The sequence below is a fragment of the Agelaius tricolor genome, unplaced genomic scaffold (genome assembly GCF_023055355.1).
Source record: "Agelaius tricolor isolate 1412-34295 unplaced genomic scaffold, bAgeTri1.0.p SCAF_28, whole genome shotgun sequence".
Taxonomy (NCBI): Eukaryota; Metazoa; Chordata; class Aves; order Passeriformes; family Icteridae; genus Agelaius; species Agelaius tricolor.
Window position 1 is genome coordinate 2,978,304 of NW_027269288.1, and position 24,666 is coordinate 3,002,969.

The 24,666-nt window shown below is 55.4% G+C and overlaps 2 protein-coding genes across 6 annotated transcripts in view; one reads left to right on the forward strand and one right to left on the reverse strand.

The window, feature by feature from the left end:
• Nucleotides 1-2,166: 2,166 nt before the first annotated feature.
• The window catches only part of ARHGEF10L (Rho guanine nucleotide exchange factor 10 like), a 41,952-nt gene continuing 19,452 nt past the window's right edge, over nt 2,167-24,666 (reverse strand). For 4 of the 5 annotated variants that reach the window (XM_071449168.1, XM_071449169.1, XM_071449170.1 and 1 more), the window contains 18 exons: nt 23,465-23,542; nt 23,211-23,390; nt 21,748-21,864; nt 21,556-21,648; nt 20,612-20,785; nt 19,431-19,576; nt 18,183-18,370; nt 16,631-16,746; nt 15,716-15,843; nt 14,672-14,772; nt 13,206-13,327; nt 12,121-12,207; nt 11,301-11,521; nt 9,696-9,850; nt 6,600-6,742; nt 5,419-5,593; nt 4,202-4,324; nt 2,167-3,130 (listed from right to left, as the gene is read on the reverse strand). In XM_071449168.1, coding sequence (XP_071305269.1) covers nt 2,640-3,130; nt 4,202-4,324; nt 5,419-5,593; nt 6,600-6,742; nt 9,696-9,850; nt 11,301-11,521; nt 12,121-12,207; nt 13,206-13,327; nt 14,672-14,772; nt 15,716-15,843; nt 16,631-16,746; nt 18,183-18,370; nt 19,431-19,576; nt 20,612-20,785; nt 21,556-21,648; nt 21,748-21,864; nt 23,211-23,390; nt 23,465-23,542 — 2,838 coding nt within the window. In that variant the 3' untranslated portion in view covers nt 2,167-2,639. Of the gene's footprint in view, nt 3,131-4,201; nt 4,325-5,418; nt 5,594-6,599; nt 6,743-6,814; nt 6,956-9,695; nt 9,851-11,300; nt 11,522-12,120; nt 12,208-13,205; nt 13,328-14,671; nt 14,773-15,715; nt 15,844-16,630; nt 16,747-18,182; nt 18,371-19,430; nt 19,577-20,611; nt 20,786-21,555; nt 21,649-21,747; nt 21,865-23,210; nt 23,391-23,464; nt 23,543-24,666 lie in introns of those variants that run through there. The other variant, XM_071449172.1, reaches the window with a different exon arrangement.
• On the forward strand, nt 19,681-20,598 carry LOC139600788 (uncharacterized). The gene is made up of 2 exons (XM_071449235.1): nt 19,681-19,830; nt 20,253-20,598. The coding sequence occupies exons 1-2, from the start codon at nt 19,681-19,683 to the stop codon at nt 20,499-20,501; spliced, it is 399 nt and encodes a 132-aa protein (XP_071305336.1). The 3' UTR covers nt 20,502-20,598.

A 24,666-nucleotide genomic window follows, 5' to 3' on the forward strand; every position in this document is an offset into this window, starting at 1 on the left:
AGAGCCCAATTCCCAGGAAGAGCAGGGAACAATGATCCCTGATTGAGGCAGCTGCCTCGGATCCGGAAACTTGGAAAACTCTTCCCAGCAGCTCCAGATCCCAGGAACAAAACCCGGAGCATTCCATGTCCATCTTTTCCATCCCCAGTTCCCACCACACCTGGAATGTTCCATGTCCATCTTTTCCATCCCCAGTTCCCACCAGCACACAGATGGAGCCAGAGAGGCGTTCACATGGAAGTGCTTCCTTGGGAAGAGCAGCCAGGAGGAAAACCCTTGGAATTTCCTCTGCATCCCAGGAGAGCACGGACAGCTGGGGTGAGTTGGGATGAGTGGGACAGGGTCCTCCTCAGCAGGGACTGGAAAACTTGGGAAGGGCAAATCCTGCTCAAGGAAGGGGAAAAACTCACCTGAGGGCAAAATACTCCTGGATTTCTCCCCTGAAATTGCCTCTGCTCCCTAGGAACCCATACTGGAAATCCTGGGAATGTTTTCCAAATGGGATGAGCCCCCACAAGCCTCAGACACTCCGGTTTCCAACCTCTCCTTGTATGGAAGCTACACAAGTTCTTCCATAGCCCATTCTGGGGGTGAAATATTCCCAGATTTCTCCCCTGAAATTGCCTCTGCTCCCTAGGAACTCATACTGGAAATCCAGGGAAGGTTTTCCAAATGGATGAGCCCCCACGAGTCGCAGATTCCAGCCCCTCCTTGCATGGAAGGCAGGGAAGCTCTGCCCACCGTGGGGGTGAAATATTTCTGGATTTCTCCTCTCAAATTGGCTTTGCTTCCTGTAAACCCACACTGGAAATCCGGGGAAGGTTTTCCAAAGGGGATGAGCCCACACAAGTCATGGACACTCCAACCTCTCCGTGCGTGGGAAGTATGGAATTACTCCTTGCATGGAATACCTAGAAGCTCTGCCCACCTTAGGGGTGAAATATTCCTGGATTTCTCCCCTAGAATTTGCTCTCCTCTCTATCTACCCACACTGAAATCCTGGGAAGTTTTTCCAGAGGGGATGAGCCCTCACGAGTGCCACTTCCAAGCTCTCATCCCATGGAATTCCCAGGAGCCGCTGCTGCCTGCAGAGCTCGTCAATCAGCCCCGAATGCAGCCAACGTTGATTATTTTTAGCCGGGGCCGCTGCGGTGTTTGTGCGCAGGAATCAGACCATGAAATCCCTGGATCCGGAGCATTCCCAGCTCTCCGGCGCCCGGAGCAGCTGAGCCGTGCCGGGGTGAGGCATCGAAAGCCTCCGAGTGTCACTCGATGCCACCTGATGTCCCCAAGGCGGGCGGCGCAGCCGGTGTCGAACGCGGGAGCCCCGGGGCAGGCAGGAGCGGGGCCTGCCCTGGAACCAACCCCCTGACCCCAGTTCCCACCTGGAATGGGAAATGTGGGAAAAGCAGCGCTGGCCTCGGACAGTCCGGCTCGGTGCCCGGCTCAGAGGGAGTGGGAGCAGCAAATCCCCTTTTCTTTGGGATCGTTTCAGCCCCTGGAGCTGGATCGGCCACACGGGGACTGAGGCTGCTCTGTGGATTCCAAGGATGCAGCAAGGGTTGGGACAAGGAGAGGGGAATATCCCTGAGGGGGTTGGGATGAGGAGGGAATATCCCCGAGAGGGTTGGGATGAGGAGGAAATATCCCTGAGAAGGTTGGGATGAGGTTGGATGGAATATCCCCGAAAGGGTTGGGATGAAGATGGAATATCCATCAGCAGCTCCCATTCCAGGGCTCAGGAATATCCATCCCATCACTGGGATGCTCCCCATGGAATTCCTGTTACAGGCAGGAATGGATGCAGTCCCAGGATGAGTTCCCGACTCCCTGGGCTGGGATTTTTCCGGTACCAATGGAGAGGGCTGAAGTAGAGGAATGAGGGATAGGTTTTCCCTCCATCCCACCCCATTCCTAGTGGGAAAAGAGGAAATTTTGGGGGCTTTTACCTGATTTTTAGGATGTGCAGCTCCAGGAGGGTGCATCAGAATTCCAGAATTCCAGGATGGTTTGGAATCATCCGGAGGCTCATGCCCTTCCATTGGAAACCTGCATTCCCAGACTGCTCCAAGCCCCATCCTGGAGCATTCCCAGGGAAGCAGAACCCTTGGAATGCTGCTCCCAAATCCCAGAAAAGCCCCGAAGCCACAAACCAAGGAAACCACGGCCATTCCTATGGGATTTATTTCCACGCTCCCCCTGTTTTCCTTTCCTTGGGAAGCCGAGCGGGCTCGGCTCCCAAATCCAGGGGATTTCAGTACGGAAGATCCTCAAATTCCCAGTCGGGAACAGGAGTGGATATTGCAGCCGGAGCCGCTTTTTCGGGAGCTGCTCCTGCTCTTCCCGGCATTCCCAATATATACAGATTCCTTCTTTTTACAGGTAATAATTTACATCCTATTTATAACCCAGGGATTTCTATCTCTAGGGATTACCCACACACACACACACACACACACACGCAGGGAAACCAGGAAAACCCCGCCGCTCCCAACTCCAGATCCGCTGGATCTGGTGGAGAATCCCGCGTTTTTCCCAGTTTTTGTTTTTCCTCGCAGCGGCCCAAGCGCCCAGGGCGGCGCCGCTCCCGGGAATTCGGGGGACTCCTGAGGTAGGAAATTGGGGAATTCCGGGCGGGCTCAGAGCGCCAGCGGGAGCTGCCAGATGAGCAGGGAGCTGTCGGCAGCTCCGGAGCGGCGCGCGGATTCCGCCCGGAAATCCCGGTACCCGCGGCCTCCGGAGACGATGGCCACGGAGGAGATTTCCTTGCGGGAAGAATCCCGGGAGCAGGGCCGGCTGCGCACCCACACGTCGGGATCGTCGGCCAGCTCGTAGATGGATCCGTCCTCCTCGGCGTGTCCCGGCGTTCCCGGCGTTCCCGGTGCCGCTTCCCGCACGGAGAGCAGCTGGCCGGGCAGGTGCGCCGTGGAGCGCAGCCGGTATTGTAACAAAATCCCTTTTTTCCGCATTTCCCGCGGCTGGAGCCCCTCCGGATCCGGGGATTTCTCCTCCTCGGCCTCGTCGGGCTCGTCCTGCTCGGCCCGGAGGGCGTCGGGGGCCAAAGTGCTCAGAGCCAGCGCCAGGAACTGCACAGGGCCGGCGTGGCCGTTCAGGGACACCATCCCCTTCCCTGGAAAACAGCGGGATCGGCTTGGAACGGGAACTGAAACAGCAGGATCGGGATGGGAGTGAGTCTGGGAATGGGCTGGGAATGGGCCTGAAATAGGCTGAGAACAGAAACAGCGGGATGAGAACAGAAACAGCGGGATTGGGATGGGAATGAGTCTGGGAATGGGCCAGAAATGGGCTGGGAACAAAAACAGTGGGATGGGAAGAGAAACAGTGGGATCGGGATGGGAACGGGAATGGAAAGACCAGGATGGGAACAGAAACAGCAGGATTGGGATGGGAATGAGTCTGGGAATGGGCTGGGAATGGGCCTGAAATGGACTGGGAACAGAAACAGCGGGATTAGGATGGGAATGTGCTGGGAATGGGCCAGGAATGGGCTGGGAACAGAAACAGTGGGATGGGAACAGAAACAGTGGGATTGGGATGGGAATGAGACAGGGAATGGGAATAGAAACAGCAGGATGGAAACAGAAACAGCCTAGGAATGGGCTGGGAATAGGAACAGCGAGATTGGGATGGGAATGAGACTGGGAATGGGCCAGGAACAGAAAACAGAGGAATCAGGGTGGGAATGAGCCCAGGAATAGGCTGGGAATAGGAACAGTGGAATTTGGATGGGAATGAGCTGAGAATAAAATGGGAATGAGCTGGGAATGGGATGGGAATGGAAACAATGGGATTGGGATGGGAACAAACTGGGAACAAGCTGGAAATGGGCTGGGATAAGGCTGGGAATGGCACTGTTTTTTGGGAATGGGTGCTGTTTTTTGCTAACAAAGCCATTTTTTGGGAACAACGCTGTTTTTTGGGAATGGTGCTGGTTTTTGGGAATGCCACCGTTTTTTGGGAACAACGCCAGTTTTTGGAACAATGCTGGTTTTTAGGAACGGCACTGCTTTTTGGGAATAGGCACTGTTTTTTGAGAACAAGGCCATTTTTTGGGAATGGTGCCGTTTTTTGGGAACGCCGCTGGTTTTTGGGAACAGGCGCTGTTTTTTGGGAACAGCGCCGTTTCTCCGGGACTGGTGCTGTTTCTCCAGGAATGTCGCCGCCTTCCCGGGAAGCTCACCGGTGATTTTGGGGATGCCCTCCAGGCGCGGCACGGGCAGCAGGACGATGATTCCCAGATCCGTGCCCACCCAGAGCGAGCCCTGGCACAGCAGGAGGCTGGTGACGCGCACGAGCTTCTGCCCTGCAGCGGGAAAAGCCGGGAAAAGCCGGGATCAGGGAAAACCCCACGGCCCAACTCCCGGCCGGCCACGGGGTTTCCGTAGGGATCAGCCTCGGGAAGATCCCGGCAGATCCGCGCCCAGAGGGGAGCGCTGGGAATGGAAAGGAATTAAGAGAGGGAAAAGAAGAAGTGGGAGAAAAGCGAGACTCCAACAGGAAATGGGGATTTTATGGGAAGGAGTCAGCGGGAGTTGGGAAAGCAATAGATCCAGGGAAAGAGGTAAATCCAGGGAAAGGTTATCTCAGGGAAAGAGAGAAATCCACGGAAAGATGAGTCCAAGGAAAGTGATTGATCCGGAGAAATCGATAAATCCACACTGCTGTGGCTCAGGGAGGAGCTGCCACATTCCAAAGGGCTTGGGAGCAGGAGTTCAAGTGGATCTAATCCCAACATTCCTGCCCAGGAATGCAGGGGTGGGAGGGGTATCAGGAGATCGGGATATCAGGACATGCCCAAAAAAAGAGGGAAAAGGGGAAAAACTAAGGAATTACACAAGTCTGGTGCTCAGAACTAATGAAGGGATTATGGAGCTGTGGAGTGGGAATGAGGCTGGGATAACCCGGAGTGGGACAGGGATGGGGGACGTGGATGGGATCATGGAACAAATCTGGGATCCAGGGACAAGATCATGGGACAAAGTCAGGATCCAGGGCTGGGATCATGGGACACAATTCCTGCCCAGCTCCATCCCTGCCCTGTTCCTTGGGAAAGCTGTGGATCCTGGTGGGATCTCCTGGGGTGCCCCATTCCTTGATTCCCCTTGGATCCTTTAATTAATCCCCCTCATTAGCTGTTAATTAGGATCCCACTGGGCAGCAGGAAGGTCCCATTCCCTAATTCCCTATGGATTCATAAATTAATTCCCACCCCTCATTAGCGCCAATTTGGCTCTCACTGGGAAGCAGGGTGGCCCCATTTCCTGATTCCTCATGGATCCATTAATTAATTGCCCTAATCAATTGTCAATTGCTCACCGGGCAGCAGCAGGGTGGCCCCATTCCCTCAGTCCCATGGATCCATTAATTAATTGCCCTAATCAATGGTTAATTGCTCACCAGGCAGCAGCAGGGTGGTCCTGGTGGCCACGTTGATCTCCTGCAGGTGCTCCTGGGTCTCGGTGTGGAACAGGCGGATGGAGGAGCCCTCGGCAAAGGCCATCCAGACCCCGCTGCCCGCCCGCACCATCAGCGTCACCGCGGCCGCGGGGTCGGGGTGCGCCTCGAAACAGTGCTGGGGGATTCCCGACATTCCCGGGGTTACCGACATTCCCAGAACTCTCAGCATTCCCAGCATTCCCACAATCCCCAGGAAGAGGCAGATGGAGGCCATCCAGACCCCATCACCAGCGTGACGGCCGCCATGGAGTTGGGGTGTGCCTCAAAATGGTGCTGGGGGATTCCCAACATTCCCGGGATTACCAATATTCCCAGAATTCCCAGAATTCCCAGAATTCCCAGAATTCCCAGAATTCCTGCTCTGGGAGCACAGAGCTCCACCGGGAATTCAGCTCCCAGCCCTCCCAGCCAGAATCCAGCCCCACTCCAAGCTCCTTCCAGGGCATTTTCCCATTCCTCTTCCCACTCCCGTTTCCCTTCCCATTCCTGTTCCTGTTCCCATTCCCACTCCCATTCTTCTTCCTGTTCCAATTCCCATAACCATTGCTGATCCCATTCCTGTTGCCACTCCCATTCCCCTTCCCGTTCCCACTGTTCCCCTGTTCCTATTCCCATTCCCAATCCCATTCCTGCACCCGTTCCCATTCCTGTTTCCATCCCCATTCCCATTCTTCTTCCTCTTCCTGTTCCTGTTCTCATTCCCATTGCCCTTCGCGTTCCCACTGTTCCCCTGTTCCTGTTCCCATTCCCATTCCCACTCCCATTCCCGATCCCATTCCTGTTTCCATCCCCATTCCCACTCTTCTTCCTCTTCCTGTTCTCATTCCCGTTCCCATTTCCATTCCCATTCCCATTCCTGATCCTGTTCTCGCTCCCACCCCTATCCCCGTTCCCGATCCCGTTCCCGCTGTTCCCACTCCCATCCCTATCCCAATTCCCGATCCCATTCCCACTGTTCCTGCTCCCATTCCTGCTGTTCCTGCTCCCATCCCTATCCCCATTCCCGATCCCATTCCCACTGTTCCCGCTCCCAACCCTATCCCCATTCCTGATCCCATTCCCACTGTTCCCTATCCCCACCCCTATCCCCGTTCCCGCTCCCGTTCCCGCTGTTCCCGTACCTGGCTCTGCAGCTCGGGTGTCCCCAGGACGCTGACGAGGTTCTGGGAGCTGGCCCAGAGCGACTCCTCCAGCACCAGCAGCGCCCGCACGGGGCCCGGCCCCACCCGGAGCGTCCGCACCGAGCCCGCGTCCCATAAACCCTCTGGGAACGGGATCACCGGGAATGGGGTCAGAGGGAATGGGATCAGGAATGGGATCAGGAATGGGCCCCAACCCCACCTGGAGCATCCGCAACAAGCCTGTGTCCCTTAAACCTCTGGGAATGGGATCAGTGGGAATGGGGTCAGGAATGGGGTCAGGAATGGGCCCGGCCCCACCCGGAGCATCTGCAACAAGCCTGAGTCCCATAAACCCTCTGGGAATGGGATCACCGGGAATGGGGTCAGGAATGGGGTAACAGGGAACGGGAAAACATGGAATGGGAAAACATGGAACAGGAAAATGGCAACAGAATAGAGGGAATGGGATAACGGGGAATGGGATAACAGGGAATGGGATAATGGAATGGGGTACCAGGGAATGGGGAACTGGATAACAACAGGGCAGGGGATAACGGGGATTGGGATAAGAGGGAACGGGATAACAGGAAAAACACAGAACGCTCAGCACACATGGAACAGAAACCAGGGAATGCTGAGCACACATGGAATGGGATAACAGGGAACAGGGAAAACAGGGAACTCGGCACAGCCGGGAAGCTCCAGGTGCGGCTGAGCTCCCCCAGGAGTCACCAGGAGGGTCATTCCCACCTCCCAGCATTCCCAAAATTCCCTTTTCCCACCACACATGGCACTGGAGCAGGGAAGGAGCAGCCACCTCCACCCTGAGGGCTCCTTGGAAAAGCCCAAATTCCATTTTTTTAAACAGATTTGCTCTGGAAGGGCCACTCCAGGCCCAATCCCGAGGATCCGGGAGCAGCTGGATCAGGATGAATCCAAGGCCAGAGGCTCTGATCCATTGTCACTTTCCTTCTTTTTATTCCCAATCCATGTTTTTGTATCCAAACCCTCAGATCCCAGGAATCTGGAGCCTTTGGATGCTCCAAGCCCTGCTCCCAGCATATCCCAATTTCCAGGGAAAAGGAGTGATTCCAGGGAAGCTCATTCCTCCCAAAAAAATCGGGATGAGGTTAAGAACTGCCCCCCGTGGCTGCTGTTTAATCAATTAAAATTAATTAGATCCCTTTAATTGGCTCCCAGCATTGCCACCATTTGGGAGAGGGGATTGGCACAATCCCAAAAATCTGAGTTTAGGGGGATTGGGTGGCTCAGGATTGAGCCAGGTGCTGCTTCCTGCAGCTTTTCCTGGAGAAAACCCGGAACTGTGTCCGAAAATTCCGCCGGATTCCCGGCTCTCCCCAACCCCCTAGTGATGAAAACAGGGAATTTCCCAACCCAGGAATTCCTGCAGAAGAGGGATCACAGCAGGATGGGACCTCAGCCTGAGCCAAATCCTGGGAAAGTTACCCCAAAATCCAGGGAATAAAGGGAATTTTCCACCCGGGGGGGTTGGGGGGGACCAATGCCATTTCCAGCCCTAACACTGGGAATTTTGGGAAGGCAAAAATTCCCATTCCTTGTGATCCCACCCTGGATCTGCAGCAGCCCCTCCCCAGGACCATTTCCCCAAGGTTTTCCCCCAAAATGAGTTTGTTTGGATCCAGCATGGGAAAATGGGATTTTCCTGCTCTGGGGCTGCCAAGGGAAGGGGAAAATATTGGGAAAACAAAGGAAAAATGGGGCTTTATCCAAAATGGGAAATCCTAAATCAGGTTTATACAGAGGAGACATCCTAAATGGGAATTTATCCCAATCCCAACAGGATATCCTAAATATTGATCCTAAATATGGATTCATCCCCATGGGATATCCTAAACAGAGATTTATCCTAAACAGGGATTTATCCTGATGGGATATCCTAAATATGGATCCTAAATAGGAATTTATCCTGATGGAATATCCTAAATGGGGATTTATCCTAAACAGGGATTCATCCCAATCCCAATGGGCTTACATGGGGATTTATCCTAAATGGGGATTTATCTTGATGGGATATCCTAAATATGGATATTAAATAGGAATTTATCCCAGTGGGACCCCCTAAATTGGGATTTATCCTGATGGGATATCATAAGTGGGGATTTACCCCAATCCCAACAGGATATCCTAAATATCAATCCTAAATATGGATTCATCCCCATGGGATGTCCTAAAGGGGGATTTATCCTAAACAGGGATTTATCCCAATCCCGACAGGATATCCTACAGGGGAATTTATCCTAAAGAGGGATTCATTCATCCCAATCCCGATGGGAAATCCCAAACATGGATCCATCCCAATCCCAATGGGATATCCCAAACATGGATCCATCCCAATCCCAATGGGAAATCCCAAACATGGATCCATCCCAATCCTGATGGGATATCCCAAACATGGATCCATCCCAATCCCGATGGGAAATCCCAAACATGGATCCATCCCAATCCCAATGGGATATCCCAAACATGGATCCATCCCAATCCTGATGGGATATCCCAAACAGGGATCCATCCCAATCCCAATGGGATATCCCAAACACGGATCCATCCCAATCCTGATGGGATATCCCAAACAGGGATTCATCCCAATCCCAATACGATATCTTAAAGAGGGATTGATCCTAAAGGGGGATTTATCCTAAAGGGGGACTTATCCTAAAGGGGGATTGAACCCAATCCCGACAGGCTATCCCAAATGGGGATTCATCCCAATCCCAATGGGATATCCTAAACAGGGATTCATCCCAATCCATGTGTCATATCCTAAAGGAAGATTTATCCTAAAGGGGGATTTATCCCAATCCCAATAGGATATCCAAAAGGGGGATTTATCCTAAAGGGGGATTGATCCCCATCCCAACAGGATATCCTAAAGGAGGATTTATTCTAAAGGGGGATTTAGCCCAATCCCGACAGGCTATCCCAAACGGGGATCTATCCCAATCCCAAGGGGATATCCTAAACGGGGGTTCATCCTACAGGGGGATCCATCCCAATCCGGATGGGATTTCCTGAGCAGGACCCACCCCGTTCCCGTGGGGCGTTCCCAGCGCTCACCGTGGTTGCGGGGGAAGGCGGCGACGCTGCCGTCCTGCAGCCCGGCCAGCAGGAACGCGGGGCTGTTCCGCAGGCACAGCACGGGCACCGCGCCCGGCACGCGGCAGCGCTGCAGCACCGGCGTCCCCGCCGCCACCGCGCCGAACACCAGCAGGCTGCGCGACAGCGGCAGCATCCGCATCAGCATCATCATCATCAGCAACATCATCATCATCATCAGCATCAGCATCCGCATCAGCATCATCATCACCCGCATCATCAGCATCATCAGCATCATCAGCATCATCAGCAGCATCGGCATCATCATCATCATCATCAGCAACATCATCATCAGCATCATCATCGGCATCATCAGCATCCACATCATCATCAGCAGCAGCAGCATCATCATCATTTGCATCATCATCATCCACATCATCATCATCAGCATCATCATCACCCGCATCATCATCATCATCAGCATCATCATCATCATTGGCATCATCAGCAACAGCATCATCATCATCAGCAGCACCATCAGCATCATCAGCATCAGCATCATCACCCGCATCACCCACATCATCAGCATCATCATCATCGGCATCATCATCAGCATCATCATCACTGGCATCATCATCATCCACATCATCGGCATCATCATCATCATCATTGGCATCATCATCATTGGCATCATCATCATCAGCACCATCAGCATCGGCATCAGCATCATCAGCAGCATCTGCATCATCGGCATCATCATCATCCACATCATCATCAGCATCATCATCATCCGCATCATCATTGGCATCATCATCATCATCAACATTATCATCCACATCATCAGCATCATCAGCATCATCATCATCATCATCGGCATCATCGGGACCATTGGCATGACTGGGATCATTGGGATTGGCCCCAGAGCGCGGGCAGGGACAGCGGGGTTGGGATAACTGGGATCAGGATCAACCCCGCAGAGCAGGGAGAGAATGGGATCAGGATCATCGGGATTGGCCCCAGAGTATGGGGAGAGAACAGATCAGGATCGGCCCCGCAGCATGGGGAGAGAATGGGATCATAGGGATCATAGGGATCATGAGGATCGGGACTGGCCCCGGAGTACGGGGAGAGAAGGGGATTGGGATCGGCCCCGCATCGCCAGGAGAGAACGGGATCAGGATCATCAGGATCGGGATTGGCCCCAGAGTATGGGGAGAGAAGGGGATCGGGATCGGCCCCACAGCGCTGGGAGACAGTGGGATCAGGGCTGGGATTCGGGATCAACCCTGGAGCGTGGGCAGGGATCGGGATCAGCCTTGGAGCACAGGGAGAGAGCGGGGTCAGGGCTGGGATTTGGGATCAGGATTGGTCCTGCAGCGCCAGCAGAGAGTGGGAACGGGATCGGGAATAGCCCCAGAGCACAAGGGAGAGAATGGGATCAGGATCGGGATCAGCCCCAGAGTGCAGGGAGGGAGCAGGGTGGGAGCTGGGATCTGGAATCTGGGATCAGGCCTGGGATTTGGGATGGGAGCCAGGACCCGGGATGGAAACTGGGACCTGGGATCGGGCCTGGGATTTGGGATGGGAGCTGGGATTTGGGATGAGGGCTGGGGTTCGGGATCTCACCTCCCGTCCTGCAGCCCCAGGCACACTGCGGGGTGGGGGGCGTTGGGGGTCGGGTCCGGGGCCATTCCCTGCTCTGTGGGATCCTCGGGATGCGGCTCCGGGATGAATTCCATGCACAGCACCGGGGCCGGCACCGGGAAGGATTTGACGGTTCGGGGCACGGAGCGGTTCAGGGAGAAGATCTCCACCTGCCCCCCCGCCCCCTCCTGCCCCCCTCCCACCTGGGGAAAAGTGGGAAAAGTGGGAATGAGCATCCCGGGATTCCAACAGAGCCATCCCAAATCCCAGTCCCAGATCCAAAACCCCAAATAATCCCAAATCCCGGGATCCATTGGTGTTGTGCTCAGCCAGAGATCTCCACCTTCCCTCCTGCCCCCCTCCCACCTGTGGGGCAGGAAAACCAGGAATGAGCATCCCAGGATTCTGAGAGCCATCCCAAATCCCAAACAACCCCAAATCCCAAATACTGGGATCTGTTTGGGGTTGTGCTCACCCAGAGATCCCCACCTGTCCCCCCACCTCCTCCTGCCCCTCTCCCACCATCAGGAAAAACAGGAATGAGCATCCCTGGGAAGAGGATTCCAGGCCAGAGCCAGCCCCAAATTTGGGATTTTCCAAATCCCAAACCCCAAATCCCCAAATAACCCCAAACCCCAACTAACACCAAACCCCAAATCCTGAACCCCAAATAACCCCAAACCCCAAATCACAAATAACCCCAAATCCCAAACCTCAAATAACCCCAAATCCTGAACCCCAAATAAACCCCAAACCCCAAACGACCCCAAATCCCAACCCCGGTATTCCGGGCTGTGCTCACCCACAGGAAGCCCTGGGGCAGGGAGGTGCTGACGGCCGAGAACCCCAGGAGCGAGGAATGGACGGGATTGTGGACGGCAGCTCCGAGCTGTGGGAACCAAAATATTGGGATTGGGACCCGGCCTGGCCACAATTCCCCAATTTCTCCCTTGGAATGGATGCTCCAATTCCTGCCTTTTCCAGCCCCTCCAGTGTGGGGGTTCCAGCCCCTCCAGGATTTGTGCTTTTCTGCCCCAAAATCATGGATAGGAAGGGAAAGGGGATGGAGAACCCCAATCACCCCAAGCAGGCAGGGGATCAGTCAGAACCCCAAAATTCAGGATCCGGCTGCCATTCCCAATTTCCCCCCTTAGATTCCATCAATTCCTTCATTTTCCAGCCACTCCAGTGTGGGATTTGTGCTCTTCCACCCCAAAATCATGAATATGAAAGGAAAGGGGATGGAGAACCCAAATCATCCCAAACTTGCAGGGGATCAGTGGGAACCCCAAAACTTGGGATCCAACTGCCATTCCCAACTTTGCCCCTTGGAATGCCCCCATTCCTGCCTTTTCCAGCCCCTCCACTGTGGGATTTATGGGATTTGTGCTTTTCTGCCCCAAAATCACGGATATGAAGGGACAGGGGATGGAGAACCCAAATTATCCCAAGGAGGCAGAGTGTCAGTACATTCCCCAAAATTTGGGATCCGGCTGCCATTCCCAGTTTTCCCCCTTAGATTCCATCAATTCCTTCCTTTTCCAGCCCCTCCAGTGTGGGATTTGTGCTTTTCTGCTCCAAAATCACGGATATGAAGGGGCAGGGGATGGAGAACCCAAATTATCCCAAGCAGGCAGCATGTCAGTGCAGATCCCTAAATCTGGGATCCCACTGCTATTCCCAACTTTCCAGGCTGGATTGCCCCAATTCCTGCCTTTTCCAGCCTCTCCAGACTGGGATTTGTGCCTTTCCCAGCTGGATTTGGGGTTTTCCATCCCCTCCAGGGTGGGATTTGTGCCTTTCCCAGCTGGATTTGGGGTTTTCCATCCTCTCCAGGGTGGGATTTGTGCCCTTCCCAGCCAGATCCGGGGTTTTTCCGGCTCTCACCTGCAGATCCAAGGCTTTGGAGGAGAAGGCTGGAATGTGGCAGGACAGGATGGGGCACCAGAAGGGCGCTCGGCTCTTCCTGTCCTCGTCGGGGCAGAGCCAGCCCGGCTGGTTCTCATCCCCTGTGGAAAACCGGGAGCGCCGGGATCACCCCCACCCCAAACTCCCCCTCTGGGATCCATCCCCACCCCAACCCACCACTTTCCATGGATTTGGGGTATGCCTCATCCCCTTCTCAGAATCATTGCAGTGTGGAGGGGGAAAAAATCCCAAAAAAACAAATTTACGGGAAAAAGTTTCATTGTAAGGCATTCCCTGACATCAGGTTGGGATGGGGGTTCTGGCTCATGGATATGGGATTATCCAACATCAAAAAACTTCCAAAAACCTTCTCCAGAACTTCCCCCAAAACCTTCTCCCAAACCTCCTTCAAAACCTCCCAGATCTCCCAAATCTCCCCAACCTTTTCCAAAACCTCCCAGACCTTCTCCAGAAGCTCCCAAATGTCCTCCAAAACCTCCCAAACCTTCTCCAAAAACTTCCAAAAACCTTCTCCCAAACCTCCCCAACCTCCTTCAGAACCTCCCCAACCTTCTCAAAAAGTTCCCAAACCTTCCCCAGAACCTCCCAAACCTCCTCCAGAAGTTGCCCAAAACCTCCCCAACATTGTCCAAAGCCTCCCAAAACTTCCCCAGAACACCCAAGCCTTCCCCAAACCTCACAAACTTCTCCCAAAAACCTCCCCAACCTTCTCAGAACCTCCCCACAACCTTCTCCAGAACTTCCCCCAAAGCCTTCTCCAGAACCTCCCCAAAACCTCCCAAACCTCCAGAACCTCCCCAACCCCAAACCTCAGAACCTCCCTAAAACCTTCACCACAAGCTTCCCCAAAGCCTCCCAAGCCCTCTCCAGAACCTCCCCAAACCTCCAGAACCTCCCCAACATCCCCCAAACTTCTCCAAACTTTCTCCAGAACCTCCCCAACCCTCCAGAACCTCCCCAACATCCCCCAAACTTTTCCAAACTTTCTCCAGAACCTCCCCAAGTCTCTGGAACCTCCCCAACATCCCCCAAACTTTTCCAAGCCTTCTCCAGAACCTCCCCAACATTCCCCAAACTTCTCCAAACTTTCTCCAGAACCTCCCCAAGTCTCTGGAACCTCCCCAACATCCCCCAAACTTCTCCAAACTTTCTCCAGAACCTCCCCAAGTCTCTGGAACCTCCCCAACATCCCCCAAACTTTTCCAAACCTTCTCCAGAACCTCCCCAACACTCCCCAAACTTTTCCAAGCCTTCTCCAAAAACCTTCCAAACCTTTTCCAGAACCCCCCCAGCCTTCCCAGAAAATTCCCAAACCTTCTCCCCAAGCTTCCCCAAAGCCTCCCAAACCTCCTCCAGGCCCTCCCCGTTCTCCTCCCTCCCCTGGCTCCCGGTTCCCCCCGGGTTTCGGGCAGAGCGGGACTCACGCAGGCCGATCTTGGCCAGGTGCAGCCGGTTCACCCAGGAGATCTTGCTCAGGGGGCTGGGGGTGATGAACACCACCATGACACTGATGGGGCGCCCCGACCTGCGGGCACGGCAGCCTTCAGCCTCATCTTCATCCCCACCCCCATCCATCATCCTCATCATCGTTATCCTGATCCCCATCAGCCCCAGCCCCATCATCCTCATCCCCATCATCCTCCTCCTCATCTTCATCCTCCTCCTCACCATCACTATCTTCATCCCCATCATCCTCCTCACCCCCATCAGCCCCATCATTGTTATCCTCATCCCCACCATCCTCCTCATCATCATCATCATCTTCATCCTCCTCCTCACCATCGTTATCCTCATTCCCATCCTCCTCCTCATCTTCATCCTCCCCATTATCCTCATCCCCATCACCTTCCTCCTCCTCATCTTCATTCTCCTCCTCACCATCATTTGTCCTCATCCCCATCTTCCTCTTCCTCATCTTCATCCTCATCCCCATTGTCTTCCTCTTCCTCATCTTCATCCTCCTCCCTCCTCACCATCATTCTCATCCCCATCATCCTCCTCATCTTCATTCCTCATCCCCATCATCCTCCTCCTTCTCATCATCTTCATCCTCATTCCTATTATTCTCCTCTTCATCCTCCTCCTCTTCTTCTTTCTCCTCATCCTCTTCACCTTCATCCTGCTCTTCTTTCTCCTCATCCTTTCTCCTCTTCCTCCTCATCTTCCTCATCCCCATCATCCTCCTCCTCACCATCATTATCCTCATCATCTTCACCCTCATCCCCATCATCCTCCTCCCCATCATCTTCCTCATCCTCCTCATCATCTTCATCCTGCTCTTTTTCCTCCTCCACCTCCTCCTTTCTCCTCTCCCTCATCCCTATCTTCCTCATCCTCTTCTTCCTCATCATCTTCATCCTGCTCTTCATCCTCCCCATCCTCCTCTCTCTCTTCTTCTTCCTCACCCTCACCCTCATCCTCCCCATCTTCCTCCTCCTCCTCCTCCATATCCCACATTCCCGCCTCACTTGTCGGGTTTCCCGGGCAGCAGCAGCCGCAGCCGGCACTTGTTGGCCGAGTGGATCTCTTCCTCCTTGACCTTCATCATCCTCTGCAGGGCCAGGCACCAGTCCTGCGCCACCGTCATGTTCAGGTTCTGGAGAACACCGGGAACGGTTCCTCAGAGCCGGGACCAGCCCGGATCCCGCCCGGAGGAGCTGCGGCGGTTCCCAGGAATGCGGCGATTCCCGGGAATGCAGCGGTTCCCAGAAATGCAACAGTTCCCGGAAATGCAGCGGTTTCTGGGAATGCAGCAGTTCCCAGAAATGCGGGCGGTTCCCAGAAATGCAGCAGCTCCCGGGAATGCGGCGGTTCCTGGGAATGTGGCAGTTCCCGGGAATGTGGCAGTTCCCAGGAATGCGGCAGTTCCTGGAAGTGCAGCGGTTCCTGGGAATGCAGCAGTTCCCAGGAGCACAGCGGTTCCCAGGAATGCAGTGGTTCCCAGAAATGCAGCAGCTCCTGGGAAGGCGGCGGTTCCTGGGAATGCGGCAGTTCCCGGGAATGTGGCAGTTCCCAGGAATGCGGCAGTTCCTGGAAGCGCAGCAGTTCCCAGGAATGCGGCAGTTCCCAGGACATGCGGCAGCTCCCAGGAATGTGGCAGTTCCTGGGAATGCAACAGTTCCTGGAAGTGAAGCAGTTCCCAGGAGCGCAGTGGCTCCCAGAAATGCAAAATGCAGCGGTTCCCAGGAGCACAGCGGTTCCCGGGAATGCAGCAGTTCCCAGGAATGCGGCGGTTCCCAGGAATGCGGGCAGTTCCCAGGAATGGGGGCAGTTCCCAGGAGCGCAGCGGTTCCCGGGAATGCGGCAGTTCCCAGGAATGCGGGCGGTTGCCGGGAATGCGGCGGTTCCCGGGAATGCGGCGGTTCCCGGGAATGCGGCAGTACCTGGTAGGTGCCGTGCAGGGTGCTGACGAGCAGCGTGATCTGCTCCACCACCGCCAGGTCCTTCTGTAGGTCCTGCAGCTCCTGGAAGAGCCGCGGGGGGCCCAGGTAGACCTTATCTTTGGGGAGAAAAACCGGGATTTCAGCGCACGGAGCGCCACGAGATCCACCAGGCTGGAGAAGATCCGAGATGGAGCCCAGCCCATGACCCAACACCACCAGGGACGGCCCCGAGCGGGGCCGCGGGGTCAAACATCTCCATGGATGGGGACTCCCGGAGTGGTGAAATCCCCCAGATCCAGCCCAGGGAGGTTCTCCTGCCAGGAATGAGGCTGGAGTGCCACATCCGTGGCTGCATCACCTCCCAGAGTGGTGAAATCTGCCTAAAATCCCCCAGATCCCAGCCCAGGGAGGCTCTCCTACTGGGAATGAGACTGGAGCTCCACATCTGTGACTCCACCACCTCCCAGAGCAGTGGAATCCCCTAAAACCCCCTAAAACCCCCCAAATCACATCCCACCAAGGTCATCCCACCAGGAATGAGGCCCGGACCATCTCCCAGAATGGTGAAATCCCCTAAAACCCCCTCAAATCCCCTAAAACCCCCCAGATCCCAGCCCAGGGAGGTTCTCCTGCCAGCAATTCACCTGGAGTTCCACATGTCCAACTCCACCACCTCCCAGAGGGGTGAAATCCCCTAACACCCCCCCAAATCCCCTACAATGCCCCCAAATCCCTGCCCAGGGAGGTTCTCCCACCAGGAATGAGACCCTGAGTGCTGCATTGGTGACTCCACCACTCCTCAGAGGGGTGCAATCCCCTAAAACCTCCTAAATCCCATAAAACGCCCCCAAATCCCCTACAACACCCCAAAACTCTGCCCAGGGAGGTTCTACCACCAGGAATGAGGCTCCGAGTGCTGCATTGGTGACTCCAGCACCCCTCAGAGGGGTGCAATCCCCTTAAACCTCCTAAATCCCCTAAAACCCATCAAATTCCCCAGAACACCCCCAAATCCCCTAGAATACCCCCAAATCCCCTAGAACCCATCAAATCCCAGCCCAGGGAGGTTCTCCCACCAGGAACGAGGCCCTGAGTGCTGCACTGGTGACTCCACCACCCCTCAGATGGGTAAAATGCCCTAGAACACCCCCAAATCCCCTAAACCCCCCCCAAATCCCCTAAAACACCCCCAAATCCCCTAAAACCCATCAAATTCCCCAGAACACCCCCAAATCCCTAGAATACCCCCAAATCCCCTAAAACCCCCCAAATCCCCACCGAGGGAGGTTCTCCCACCAGGAATGAGGCCCCAAGTGCTGCACTGGTGACTCCACCACCCCTCAGAGGGGTGCAATCCCCTAAAACCCCCCCAAATGCCCTAAAACCCCCCCAAATCCCCTACAACGCCCCCAGATCCCCTAGAACGCCCCCAGATCCCTGCCCAGGCAGGCTGTCCCACCAGGGGCGAGGCCCCTGGCGCTGCACTGGTGACTCCAGCGCCCCTCAGAGGGGCGAGAGCCCCCGCGCCCCCCAGGTGCCCCCGGGAGCTCACTGTGGGCAGCCTGGCCGGCGGGCGCGTGCCGGCGCTGGCCGGCGTTGGCCGCGGCCGCGGCGCTGTCCTTGTCACCGGCGCCGCTCTCCTGGCCCACCTCCACCACCTGCACCTGCGGGAGGGCCGTGCTCCACTTCAGCACGTACTTGGGGCCCAGCGGCACCAGGCTGCTGATTTCCAGCTGGCCTCTGCCAAGGCAAGAATTCCAGGTCAAGGAAATCCCGGATTTTCCCAAAATCCATGGGTTTTCCCAAGAAACCACCCCCCCCGGTTTATTCTCCCCCACAAAAATACGCGTCCTGCAAGCCGAGCACCCCGCGCCATGCAGGAACCCCAGAATGTGGGGCCACTGATTTCCAGCTGGCCTCTGCCAAGGCAAGAATTCCAAGTCAAAACCCCCCCGGATTTTCCCAAAAACCATGGATTTCCCCCCAGAAAAGGCATCCCGCAGAACGAGCACCCCACACCGTGCAGGAACCCCCAAAGGTGGGGCACACAACACAGCACAGCACACCTGGCACCTACCCTGCAGGCACTGGTCTGGAGAGGGGAAAAAGGGGGGATTCAGTGGGATTTTGGGAATTTCATGAGGTTTTCCCAGTTGGCAGCATCAAATCCCACCAGCTCCACCCCATTCCCAAATCCCACAGCAGCTCTGAGACCCCACAGCAGCAGGGAGGGAGACAGGCCAAAGGTGGGTAGGCAAACCCCAAACTTGATGGGATCTCCCAAAAAAACCCAAACTCAATGGGGATCCCCCCCAGAAACCCCAAACTCAATGGGAATTCTCCCAAAAACCCTAAACATAATGGGATTTCCCCCAAAAACCTCAGACTGGGTAGGATCCCCCCTTAAAACTCAATGGGATTCCTCTAAAAACCCCAAATTTGATGGGATTCCCCCCAAAACCCCCAACTCAATGGGGATCCCCCCCAGACACCCCAAACTCGATGGGATTCCCCCCAAAAATGAGGAGGAAGACGTGGAGGAGGAGGACAAGGAGAAGGAGAAGGAGAAGGAGAAGGAGAAGGAGAAGGAGAAGGAGAAGGAGAAGGAGAAGGAGGAGAAGGAGAAAGAGGAAGAGGAAGAGGAGAAAGAGGAGAACGAGGAGGATGAGAACGAGGAGGACGAGGAGGAAAACAAGGATGAGGAGGAGGAAGGTGAGGACGACAAGGAGGAGGAAGAGGAGGATGGGGATGTGCTGAGATCTCCCGAGGGTTCTGGGGTCGGGAGGTGCCCCGCACGTACTTGAAGTTGACGTTGGCGCAGACCAGGAGGTCGCTGAGCAGGAACACCTTCCTCTCCTTGGACTTGAGCAGCTGCCCGCGGTCCCCGTACACCGTCTCGGTCAGCGTCTCGCACAGCAGCAGCTGCCGCTGCCCCGAGCTCAGCAGCTGCAGGACCACCCCCAGATGGTGACTCCAGGCTGGAGATGCCACCCCAGAGTGGCCAATCCCACCACGGAGTCGGAATCGTCAATTCCCAGCATTGTCAAAAAATGAAGCGGCTCCAAGAGGTCCCCAGCTTCCCGCAGAACCTCCCACAACCTCCTCCAGAACCTCACGGAAAACATCTCCAGAACCTCTGCAAAACTTTCTCAAGAACGTCTCTAAACCTTCTCCACCACTCCCCAGAACGTCTCCAGAAGGTCCCCAACCTTCTCTAGAACCTCCCAAAATGTTCTCCAAAAGCTCCCATAACGTTCTCCAAAAGCTCCCAAAACATTCTCCAAAAGCTCCCCATCTCCTCCAGAATCTCCCCAATCCTTCTCCATATCCTCCCAAAAACCTTCTCCAGATCCTCCCAAGAACCTCCTCCAAAAGCTCCCAAACCTCCTTCAGAACCTCCCAGAAACCTTCTCTAGAACCTGAAGACTCCACACATGGAGTGGGGCCTCCAAATCCAAACCCAGCAGATCCTCGGGGAGGAATTCCCAAATTCCACCCTCAAGGCTTGGTTTGGATCAAGATCCTCTGGGAGCAAACAGGGATCCTGCTTCCCAAAAAAAACCCAGTGTGGGCAGGGAGCCACAAATCCCACCCAGCAGCTCCAAACCCTGCTGAGGATCAGGATGAGGAGGAGGAGGAAGAAGAGGAGGAAGAGGAGGAGGAGGAAGATGAGGAAGAAGAGGAGGAAGAGGAGGAAGAGGAAGAAGATGAGGAGGAGGAGGAGAAGGAGGAGGAGAAGGAGGAGGAGGAGGAGGAAGAAAAAGAAGATGAGGAAGACGAGGTGAGGACAAGGAGGATGAGGAGAATGAGGATGTGGGTGAGGAGGAGGATGAGGAGGATGAAGAAAAGGAGGATGAGGGAAATGAGGTGAGGACAAGGAGGACGAGGACCATAAGGCTGAGGATGAAGACGAGCCGGAGGATGAGGATGAGGACGAGCAGGAGGATGAGGATGAGGATGAAGGTGATGAGGAGCCCCCACCTTGTTGAAGCTGCTGCGGTCGCTGATGCTCTTGCTGAGCTGCTGCATCTCGGCCACCTGGTCGGCCAAGCGCTTCTGCTCGTTGAGCTTCTCGGCCAGCGTCTCCAGCTCGGTCAGCGCCAGCTGCAGCGACAGGCGGTCGGCGTGGCCACGCGGGGTGTTCTTCAGCATGTCCTGGGACACGGAAACACCGGGAATGGCCCTGAGGAACCACCACGGCAACGCTTACGGAGCCTCCCACACCGAGGTCTGGAGGATGATCCTTGGGTGGATACAAAAAATCCAACGAGGGCGCCCACTCCAAAGTGTGTCTCTGTCATGCAGCCTCCAAAAAGGTGCTTCTCCAGAACCTCCCAAAAACCTTCTCCAGAACCTCCTCAAAACCTTCTCCAGAACCTCCCCAGTCCTTGTCCAGAACCTCCTCAAAACCTTCTCTGGAGCCTCCCCAGTCCTTGTCCAGAACCTCCAAAAACCTTCTCCAGAACCTCTTCAAAACCTTTTCTAGAATCTCTGCAACCTTGCCCAAAACCTCTCCGAAACCTTCTCCAGAACCTCCCCAAAACCTCCTCCAAAAGCTCCCCAAAACCTTTTCCAGAACCTCCAAAAACCTTCTCCAAGAGCTCCCCAAAATCTTCTCCTAAAGTTCCCCAAGACCTTCTCCAGAGCCTCCCCAAAGTCCTCCAGAACCTCCCTTCTCTCACCTGCAGAAAGATGGACTGAGGGAATTGGGAGCACTTTGGGCACCTCCAAAGTCAAAGCTTAGGAGATGATCCTTGGGATGGATCCAAAAATAAAAAAAAATCCAAAAAATCCACAAAAACTGGCATTGTCCTGCAGCACCCAAACACCTGCATCTCCAGAACCTCCCTGAAACCTTCTCCAAAAGCTCCCTGATGTCCTCCAGAACCTCCCTGATGTCCTCCAGCACCTCTCCCTCGTCTCACCTGCAGGAGGAGGATGAACTGAGGGAACCTCTGGATGGGCTTCACCATCAGCCCGTAGAGCGTGACGCGGTCGGCGCTGGCCATCTGCCGCTTCTGCCAGGGGAAAATGCCACAAAAACGGGCGTTTGTTGGGAAAATGCCATAAAAAGGGGATTTTTGGGAAAAGCGGAGCCGCGGAGGGGCGGCGCTGACCTTGAGGAAGTCCAGGAAGGCAGGTTTGGTCAGACAGGCCTTCTTGATCAGGGACATGGCCGTGGTGAAGTTGTTGACGTAGTCGCTGTAGACGTCCAGCACCATGGACTTGGAGAACTGGGAGAGGATGGGAGAGCGGGAATGGCGTGGGGCTTCCCAAAAATGGCATGGGGCTTCCCAAAAAAAAGGGTGGGGCTTCCCAAAAAAAAGGGTGGGGCTTCCCAAAAAACAGGGTGGGCAAGCTGCTGGGGCTGTCCCACCACTCCAATCCTCCACCCATCCCTGGTGGGATCCCAAGGGGTGTTTGGGGCTGATTCCTGGTTTTTCTTCCTACTGAGGTCTCAAGTCCGGCACCATGGACTTGGAGAACTGGGAAAGGAAGGGAGAGTGGGAATGGTGTGGGGCTTCCCAAAAAATGGGAATTTGTGGAATGCTGGGGTGTGGCATCACTCCGATCCTTCACCCATCCCTGGTGGGATCCCAAGAAAAGCCTGGTGGTGATTCCCAGTTTTTTATCCTACCAAGGCCATGAGTCAAGCACCATCAACTTGGGAGAACAGGGAGAGGACGGGACACTGTTAATGAGGTGGGGATTCCCAAAAAACGGGCTGGGCAAAGCATGGGGTGCTGGGGGCATCCCAATTTGGGCTCCATCACTCCACTCATCCCTGGTGGGATCCCAAGGGATTTTGGGGGTGATTCCTGACTGATGAGATCCCAGGGGGGTTTTGGGGGCAATTACCGATCTCTAATGGGATCCCTGGGGAGGTCTGGGGGTGATTCCCAGCCTCTGATCCCAGAGGGGTTTTGGGGGAAATTCCCAATCTTTGGGGAGGATTGGGGATGATTCCCAGTCTCTGATCCCAGGGAGATTTTGGGGGCAATTCCCGGTTTTTGATAGGACCCCAGCGGGATTTGGGGCCATTCATGGCTTTTGCTGGGATCCCAGGGGAATTCTGGGACTACTCCTGTTTTTTTATGAGATCCCAAAGGAGGCTGTGGGGAGATTCCCAATCTCTCATCCCAGCAGGATTTGGGGCCATTCCTGGCTTTTGCTGGGACCCCAGCAGGATTTGGGGCCATTCCTGGCTTTTGCTGGGATCCCAGCAGGATTTGGGGCCATTCCTAGTGTTTGCTGGGATCCCAGGGGAATCTGGGGGCTGTTCCTGGATTTTTATGAGATCCCAGAGGAGGTTTGGGGGTGATTCCCAATCTCTGATCTCAGGGGGATTTTGGAGGCCATTCCTGGTTTCTGCTGGGATCCCAGCAGGATCTGGGGCCATTCCCAGTCTTTGCCAGGACCCCAGCAGGGACTGGGGCCATTCCTGGATTTTGCTGGGACCCCAGTGGGATTTGGGGCCATTCCCTGTGTTTGCCGGGACCCCAGCAGGATCTGGGGCCATTCCCAGTTTTTTGCTGTGATCCCAGCGGGGTTTGGGGCCGTTGTTCCCATTTCCCCGCACCGAGGCCACGAAGAGGTCCCCGATCTTCTCGTTGGAGTCCCACTCGGCCACGCGCGAGGCCAGGGCGATCTGGAACATGGAGTGGCACTGCAGGATCTCCTTCAGCCGGAAGAACACCAGCTGGCACTTGCGGGCGCTCAGCACCTTGGGCTCCATCTCCAGCAGCGGGTTCCGGTAATCCTGCGGGAATTGCGGCGCTGGGATCGCGGGAGCCGCGCCGGGGGATCCCCGTCCCGCCCCGGCCGGGCCCCCACCTGCAGGATGCGCTTCAGGGAGTCCACGTAGCTGCGCTCGCTCTGCACGATGGAGCCCAGGATGTGCCGCCGGAGCACCTGCGGGGCACCACAACGGCTCCTGATCCCAAAATCCCCAATCCCGGAAGAGGGGAAAGGCAGGAACAGCCCTGATCCCAAAATCCCCAATCCCGGAATAGGGGAAAGGCAGGAACAGCCCTGATCCCAAAATCCCCAATCCCAGAATTGGGGAAAGGCAGGAACAGCCCTGATCCCAAAATCCCCAATCCCAGAAGTGGGGAAAGGCAGGCACAGCCCTGATCCCAAAATCCCAAATCCTGATATAGTGGGAAAGGCAGGCACAGAACTGATACCAAAATCCTCAGTCCTGGGACTGCGGAAATGCAAGAACAGCCCTGATCTGACAATTCCCAATCCTGGGATCAGGGAAATGCAGGAACAGCCATAATCCCAAAATCCTCAATTCCGGGATTGGGGAAAGGCAGGAACAGCCCTGACCCCACAGTCCCAAATCCCAGGATTGGGGAAATGCAGGCACAGCCCTGATCCCAAAATCCCCAATCCTGGGATGAGGGAAATGCAGGAACAGCCGTAATCCCAAAATCCCAAATCCCAGGACCAGGGAAATGCAGGAACAGCCATAATCCCAAAATCCCAAATCCCAGGACCAGAGAAATGCAGGCACAGCCGTGATCCCCAAATCCCAGAAGAGGGGAAAGGCAGGCCCAGCCTGTGGGGCTCAGCCGCGATCCCCCAGCCCCAAATCCCAGGAAAAGGGAACCAGCCCCAGCCCTGCGGAAGCGCTGACTCAGCAGCACCGTTTCTGCTGACTCGGCATTTCCCTGTTGCTCAATCACGGGGCCTGGGGGACGCTGGGACCCCCCCAGATCCCGGGAAAGCCCCCCTGCCCCAATCCCGGGAAAGCCTCAGTCCCCAGAGATTCTGGGAAAGCCCTGATCCCAATCCTAGGAAAACCCTGATCCCAGGTCCCAGGAAAGCCATGATCTCAATCTCAGGAAAGCCCAGATCCCAGTAAATCCCCAATCCCAGATCCCAGGAAATATCCAGTCCCAGGAAAGCCCTGATCCCAATCCCAAGGAAGCCCCAACCCCAATCCCAAGGAAGCTCTGATCCCAGGAAAGCCCCGATCCCAGGAAAATTGTGATCCCAATACCAGGAAAGCCTCGATCCCAGATCCTGGG